General features: G+C 36.5%; 1 protein-coding gene across 1 annotated transcript in view; it reads right to left on the bottom strand.

The window, feature by feature from the left end:
* The window catches only part of PSMD1 (proteasome 26S subunit, non-ATPase 1), a 93,609-nt gene that overhangs the window by 62,554 nt on the left and 22,493 nt on the right, over nucleotides 1–8,562 (bottom strand). Inside the window, exons 13-16 of the mRNA XM_042995608.1 lie at nucleotides 7,595–7,706; nucleotides 6,458–6,654; nucleotides 5,401–5,496; nucleotides 4,290–4,354 (exon numbers count right to left, since the gene is read on the bottom strand). Coding sequence (XP_042851542.1) covers nucleotides 4,290–4,354; nucleotides 5,401–5,496; nucleotides 6,458–6,654; nucleotides 7,595–7,706 — 470 coding nt within the window. The remainder of the gene's footprint in view (nucleotides 1–4,289; nucleotides 4,355–5,400; nucleotides 5,497–6,457; nucleotides 6,655–7,594; nucleotides 7,707–8,562) is intronic.

Here is an 8,562-nt window from a genome sequence, read left to right as displayed (position 1 = left end):
AGCAAATTTCAGATGTTAACCACATTTATGGCAATAAAAAGACTATGAAAAAGAGTAGACTGTCTCTAAAAATAATTTTGGAAGAAAACTTCCATTAAATTTCATATTTATTCATTACTGGAGGGGGGGAAGGTATAGAAAAGGTTTTAAAAGACAGAAATAAAATAAGGAAGTTATAGCATCAAGAACCTAAACACAAAGACAATGAGGCAGAAACAGAACACAGACAATACGTATCAAAGTGATAAAAAAATGTGAATGGAGATATTGTAAAGATGATTCATGCACTTGGTGGTAACTAGCTGATTGCTGGGGTTCCTTCAAATTCTAAGGATCTATAATGGTGCAACATTTTTATATTCAAGGAAACATATCTTATGGTCTAAAGAAATATCTGCACCAAGACTCTCCCTCATATCTTATAAGATCCATCCGTATCTGAAAGCAAATTAATGTATACATTGGAAAATATGCAGTTATTGTTATAACGTAAAGTTATAGCAAAGATGTCCAGGGGTCTCTAGGATTGTCTAGTTTTAAGAAGAATCTGTATCAGATCATTATAGCAACTTAATTTTAACAAGTATATAAAGACCAATGCTTCTTTTAACATTTCTTCACTTTGCTTTCCAATGTCAAGTTAAAATAATTCAGATTATGCTCAGTTCCAACTGAGTTTCAGTCATTGTACCATAAAAAGAGTTATAATAAAATCTGCTTACTCGATAGATAACAATGGGCCTAATAATCACCTATTTACTAAACAAAAATGTACTAGGTTCATTTCAACTTGGCAAGAATGTTTTCAACTCAACTCTCAATATTTATATACATTATAAACAAATAACCCACAAATATCAGGAGAAAGAAACAGTGAAAATATTATAACTGTCTGGACTACTTGAGGGTAAAAGAGATAACATACATAAGAACTTTTAGTTTCCCACGAAGACAATTTCACCTTAGTGGCTGAAGTACAAATACATGTTTACCCACATATTTTCAGTATTCATGTCCAGTAAGTACATTTGAAAAAGAAGATTAAAAAAGTAAGAAGAAACAAATTCTTAAAATATGGTTCAAGAAGGTGAAATGTCTGCGGTTATTTTAAAAGTAAATCTAAAAGGGAAGAAATGATAAAATGGAGCAATTTCTAAGGAAATAAATGATGATGCACCAGAAAACATTAACTATTCTTAAGAGAAGGGACAGAAACTTTCCAAATATTAAAGGTAACGAGGAAATTTGAGAAAAAAAATGTTCCGTGAGAGTTGCTCAGGAAAATAGTACTCTGACAGAAAGGCATGATGTAGAAAGCACTGGTCTCTAACAAGACCTGTTTTGAATTTCAGTTCTACCGTTTAGCTCTATGACAACGGGAAATTTTATTAACTATTTTAGAATCGAATTTTCTTCTCTTTTAAAAAAATATTTCTAAGTTTCTTTCATCTTTAAAGATTCTCCCTCCAGGGAAATGACACTAATCTAAAATTTAGAGAATTTGGTTTCAACTGCAATTTCTTAGACAAGTTGATTACATTTAATTTTCTTCATCTATAAAGTAACTTTTAGACAAAATCATCTCTAAAGACTTTTCCAGTTTCTTCTACTTATAAAGAATCCTATCATGAAAACAAAACTGAGAATGATCCCTAAGAAATAACAAGCACATAGAACCACTCATTAGCTGGATCTATCGTAAGTAACTGAGATCTTAGCAAAGCCTAAAAGCAGCTCATGGGAGACATCTGCTGCTGAAACTGGGAGTTTAGCATGAGTGTGAACTACAGGAAATGCAAAGGCAGAAATGAATTTTGTTAGAGAGCAAAGTGCTGTCAGGTTAAAAAGGGAAGAGAAACAGTCTTCATGAAGCTCAACTTCCTATGTGGCAGAATATACATACTAGACCACTGATGTAGAGAATATGAAATGGAAAATCACCAGGAAAAATTAACAGCTGCCAACAAAGAAACAAAACAGAGACCATCATGAGTAGGATGGTTTACACAAACCAACAGTTATTAAAGGTACTCCTAGGAAAATATACTTTCCAAATCAAAATTACCTAGTTCTCTGATAAGAATTAAAACAAAAACAAAAACAAAACAAAAGAACCTCTCCGGATGGCAATAATGACCCATGCCCAACCCTACACTGTGTCTAAATTCTAAAGCAAAACCAGTGAAAGTTTAGGGTCATAACTTGGCCAAAGATGACAGGCAGAAAAGAGAACTATTCAACCTCTGTTTTGCTTCCTTTTTTTTTCCCCCCTCAGGATAATGAGTTTTAGACCAGCAAGATAAAAAGTAATGGAAAGAGTGATCAAAATGTAGACTGGGTGAAAAGACCTGCTGCCTTAAGTGAGTTCAACTCTTTAAGCTAAATGAATCACCTCCCTGAAACAGAACTTTGTGGTTGTAATTATGGAACCACTGCTGACAAATCTGAGAAAAAAAGAAAATGGCAAAGGTACAAAAAGACTGTAAGTGGCTAAATATTCTGATGTTCAAAAAAAGATAAGAGAAATAGGAATCAAGAAATAAAGCGTGTAGTTACTGCAGATCTTTTTTAAAAATGTAGAATAGCTTAACGCACATAGGCTCTGTCATATCTTAGAAAAACAATCAATGAATATCTGACACTTGTATGGATTTACTAAAAGCAGTAATAACCAACTAATCACATATTCTACTTTGGAGGTGTTAGACAGTAGATCTGTGTAAATACTATGTCTTTGGATTTCAAGAAAGCTCTCTACTGTCTTTGTGAACAAGTTGAGCAAATAAGGGTTTGAGGACAACACAATGAAGGAGGTTAGTATGTGCTGAACAACCTTATTTAACAAAACTGGTGTAAGGAGAAACCTATTAGCATGTTGTATGGGTCTGTACTTTGCTGTTTTACTCAACATTTTTATCCACAATAAGAATAAAATACTTTTGGGGCGCCTGGGTGGCTCAGTCGGTTAAGTGTCCGACTTCAGCTCAGGTCACAATCTCGCGGTCCGTGAGTTCGAGCCCCGCGTCGGGCTCTGGGCTGATGGCTCAGAGCCTGGAGCCTGCTTCCGATTCTGTGCCTCCCTCTCTCTGCCCCTCCCCCGTTCATGCTCTGTCTCTCTCTGTCTCAAAAATAAATAAACGTTAAAAAAAAAAAAAGAATAAAATACTCTACAGCCTTTCTGGATAACTTCCTGATAAATGGAATAAGTTCCTACCAAGATGTTATGAAGAAGATCCTATAACCAGTTCACGGTGGACGTTCAATATTTGTAAACTTATATTATGACCTTTACAACAAAGGTTCACTCCCAGGGACTTGGGGTAGAAAATCTACCCCAGATTTAAACGGACATGAATGAGACTCATCTGACTCCTCTAACATATATCCTAGGAACTTTACTGTGTAATTTCATCAAAAATAAGTTGTTATAAGCAGTGTACAAATAGAGCTAAATGAAGCTCTTTTAATTTGCCTTTGTTAGATTTTAATATAAAGCATCTTAGCTAAAAGAAACAACGGTATGAGATTGGAGATAATAAGCAGACAGGAAGAACTACTGCAAGAAGTACTATTGCAACCACCACTATTACAGTTACCACCACTAACACGCTTAAATAACACGTAGTAGTGCCAGACACTGTTCTAAGGGCTTTAGATATTAACTCAGTCATTCATCTAAAGACACATTTCTTAAATAGGCACTATTATTGTACCCGAAATCAGAGATTCAAAAAAGCTAAGTAACAAGCCCAAAGTCACTCAGCTTGTAAGTGGCAGAGCCAGGATTCAATCCTGGCAGACTGGTTTCAGAGTATGTCCTCTTCATCACAACTGTACTAAGCCAAGGCATCTCCAAATCTCAAGTCCAAAACAGTTTTCTTAACTCCGCAAATTTTTCAACCTTCTTTAAACAAAGTCCATTACCTTTTATTCTCATTAAAGAGCTTCAAGAACTCTACAAATCTGTGTAAGAGAAGCATCCAATTTGAATTACCAATGTTCATGGAAAGAGGAGTACTAAATATGTTATCTGGATTTAAAAAACTAAACAAATACACTGAATGTTATGAAAAAACAAATAATAAAGTCATTTTACTATTTCTCAAATAGGTTCTTGGAATCTCAAGACACACTTGCTTCCTTTTTCAGATGAACAGTACTAATCTTATTGTTAAATGGTCTTCACTCTGAACCTAGACATATTTCTCAGACACTTAGTTTCTGTTTAGTTACTATTTAAAAAAAAAAAAAAAAAAGGACTATAAAGAGAACCAGAAATTAGAAATTACCTGAAAAGAATGAACCCAAGTGATTCTACTGCTGCCCTCCTGACATCATCATTAACGTCACTTACCTAGGAAAAATTTTAAAGGATTACATTATACCATGCATTCCATTACTAGAATAAACTGATATGAGGCTCACATCATTCAAATGTAAATTAGACCTCATTAATTTATTACTATTTAATTAGAATGTCCTCCTCACTTTAGAAAAACTCATCAGATAGAGTTTTCATTTCAGGGCTTTTAAGCCTGGTGAAGTTTAGGATTCAGGGCTACTTCTAAAGATTATTTCAGCCGCACTATATAGCTTTTGTGGGCTACACTGAAAATCTAACCATTTCTTCAAAGTTATTTTCAAAAAAGTATGTCCTAAATTCAAGCAAAATACAAACATTTAAAATTTACAACATACCACATGTTGCACTGATAAAAGATAAATTAATAATAAATACAGCGGGATGTGAGTATTTCTGGGAAGAAGATAATAATAGTTCTAAACCCTTTCTGCATGGGAAGATGACCTGAGGTTTACCTTCTCCTGGCACCAACATGGTAGAAACCTACTAAGGGAAGACATATGTACAATGTCCTCTGTGTTACCAGGCAACATTACTGTTCATAAACTCCATCTGGATTGGGAAGACTATGAGTGGGAAAAGCCTGTTGGAAAACATGGACACTGGCTTTCCTGTATAATGCATCTCTTGTAACAGACCATGTCACTTAGGGCTGCCTGGAAGCTAACTTCACAGGTTGTAAAAAAGAAGTGATTTTTACTGTTCATTAGATTTCCCTATCCTAGGGTGGCTGCACACACTCATGTGGTCTTGTTCCTTACAAATGAGGATGCCCCTTGGAGTAGGTTTTCAGAAGTTGCCCCTGAATGATTTTAAGGACTTCTATTCATATCGACTTACTGTTATCCTGTACTACAACCTTCTGAAAAGCCAAGTGAACCTGGTGCTTAGGTTACAGCTGATTGTGTCCAGCGAATGAGAATCTGTACCTGAGATCACTGGTGGTGATCATGTAGTGTGGGTGCTGCAATAACCTAGACATTTAGTGTCCATCTGCAAACTTTCCTTTCCCCCTCCAGCCAAGAAAGAGTACTTACAGCAACATGTAGCAGGCGCCGGATAGCTTTGTTGTTACCCGAGCCACAATAAGCCATGGCTACAGTGTACATTCCAGATCGTCGAAGAATTGGGTCCTAAGAAGAATAATGTACATCAATAGACAAGTTAGCATTTCAAATAGTAACTGACATCCACCAGGAGAGTTGGTTTTAGGTAGGAAACGATGGAAACAATAAACTTAAGGAGAACTATTTTGTGGTTGGTAATTTGCTAAAACGAATGTGGAAATAAAAGACTCTAATACAGGAGGAGTTAACTTCTAATTCCCAACATTCTGTGCAACATGCCTGTACTGCCTCACACTTACTAGGAAGTATAAACTCAAGTCCAATACCAACACTATCCTCTGACACTCAACTTCCATTATTAAACGAATAAGAAAGAAGCTCGCTTCTAATTCCACATTGTAACCTCCTTTTACCTTGTTTAATTCTTGGGCACTGATGAGCACTGAATGGAAGAGATATGGAGTCTGAGAGCTGAGCAAAATAATCAGTAGCTTTATCATTTAATACAGTAGTAGTTCTTTTTATCAAGACTATAGAGGACAGCATTATTTACCACTGAGTACCCACCATATACAATACCACTGTCAAAATAAAACAATACAAAAGGCAATGAAAAACACTTACCCAAATAAATAAGCATGGGGATTGGCACTGGTTTTTGATGAAAAAACAATAAATTTATATCTCATTAAATGATTATGAAATAACTCCAAAAATACTATTTCTAAAAGAAATCAACTTGTAAATTTCTAAATACCTTTTCTGGATCTGCTTATCTGAAAATTACTGGTCTGAAATCTTGGTTAAATTTAAAATCCTCAAATTAGTCCTGTTCATCCCTTCTAATCAGTGTTTTTCTTTCCTACATTCTATTAGGCTTTATATACCTTGTTTGATCAACGAGTATAGTTACGCGTTCTGACAAGAACAGAGATAATTTCTAATGAAAAGTATTTCTGTAAATGCAGGTGATAACTAGGGCATGAGGGAGTACAGGGGGAAAAGGATAAACAACGTATCGTCTTACCTTATCACGGCAGAGAGATTCAATGAGAGCATCAGCCTCCTCCATCCTCCCATACATCACTAATGCAATGCCAACTGCAAGACCACGCAGGATCTTCTCATGTTGAGTTTCCTGTGCATAGCCGACCATGTCCTCAATAGCCTGGGCATTTTTAGAGCCCAACATAACCAAACCTAGGGCCAGGCCAGCTGCTTCCCCTAGTGAGTAAAAAATAAAACATTAAAAAATATAGGGCGTCTGGGTGGCTCAATTGGTTGAACGTCTGACTTTGGCTCGGGTCAAGGTCTTGAGGTTTGTGGGTTCAAGACCCACACTGGGCTGTCAGCGCGGAGCTCACTTCAGATCCTCTGTCCCCTTCTCTCTCTGCCCCTCCCTGACTCATGCTCGCTCTCTCTCCCTCTCAAAAATAAACATTAAAAAATAAAATTACATACGTAAACTCAATAAAACCTATCCTATTGGAAGTGGCACTTATTATCATCAACTATCAAAACATCTATTAAATGAAAATGAAGGCATTTTTTCAAGCCAGCTGATAGAAAGCACATCCATATATTTATAGCTATTTTCCTTTTAAATCGTGACAGAATGTACCATCAATCCAACAGTGATTTCAAAAGAGACACAATGATGTTTTTCTATGTTATCACCAAGCAGTACAGATAGCTCTGTGATACAAATAGATCACTCTAATAAATTTGTTTGCAAAAATCAATTATACACACACACAGGATATATCATTTTTAAAAACTTATACATCACAGAATCTATTTTTATGAGTTTGACAAATGGGGCAAAATCCACTCCCTATACAAGTAATCTATTAGATTTTTAAGAGGCTACAAAACAGAAGTAGAGGGGCGCCTGAGTGGCTCAGCTGGTTAAATGTTGGGACTCTTGATTTCAGCTCAGATCATGATCTTACAGTTCATGAGATCAAGCTCCACGTCAGATTCCATGCTGACAGCGCGGGTTCTTTCTTTCTTCTCTCTCTCTGCCTCTCCCCACCCCTGAACCCCTGCTCACACTCTCTCTCAAAATACTTAAAAAACAAGACAAAACAAAATATAAGTAGAAAACAAATTTAGTCACGTTAATTAATCCTAAAGTGAGTTATCTTTGCAAAGAATCACTTACCTGTCACAGCATCATCCTGATAAAGGTTCGTTTTTAGCAAGTCATATACATCCTGGCGTGCAGTCCCCATGGCAGCCAAACCCAGGCCCAGGCTGCCCCCATGTCGAACGATCTAGGGAAAAAGCATGGGTTCCAGTGATTTGGAATACTGTACTTAAAAATCCAAGCTTTTATTCTAACTTCAAAATGTATTGTGATATTAAACATGCAGGGCAGTTGACCTAGTGAGTATGACCAAAGGATTTGACTCAGATGGCCAGTGGTAACCTCAGCAATTTCAGTTTCAAAAGAATGGTGCTTGCTGATGCAAAATAATAGTAAGTTGAGAAGTGAATGAAAGATAAAGTGGAGAGAGAGGGTATGGCTCTTTTTTAATAAGTTTACATGAGAAAGGGAGAAATATGATAACTAAGAAGGAGAAGCAAGTGTCAAGGAAAGATTTTTTCAGGATAGGTGAGACCTGAATATGCTTACTGGCTAAGGGGAAGGAGGTTGAAGAGAGGAGGAAAAGGTATCTAATGGAACACAGTCATGAAGAAGTAGGAAAAACGGGGTCAAGGGCAAAAGTTGGTCTTTATTTCAAGACGGACACATTAGTGGTCATCTGTCATTTTTGAGTGCAGTCTCCTTTTACAGGAGACAGCACCTCAACGTTGCTTGGGAAATACTCTTCTCCCACGGGTTAGTTTTGGTGGAATTGCCAACTTAATACGTGCCCACTTTCTCCTACCCAAAGTATGGGACTGTGAGACCCAAAACAGGCCAACTGAATGCTCTTTCTCTGAAATTCCAATCTTTCTTAAGTGAAATGACCCAAGGACAAAAAACATTTCAAATTCCTTCATCCTGACAGCAGGGCCCTAGAAAAATGATACAATTAGTTCCTGTTATCTAGATCTCTAGAACTGCCCTGGCTCTTAACTGTTGTGAGAATTGGTTCATCAGCTTTTCCTTTAATTATATAAACT

Source organism: Panthera tigris, chromosome C1 (genome assembly GCF_018350195.1).
Source record: "Panthera tigris isolate Pti1 chromosome C1, P.tigris_Pti1_mat1.1, whole genome shotgun sequence".
NCBI classification, from domain to species: Eukaryota; Metazoa; Chordata; class Mammalia; order Carnivora; family Felidae; genus Panthera; species Panthera tigris.
Note: the sequence above shows the minus strand (reverse complement) of the source record. Positions and strands in the feature narration are given on the sequence as shown.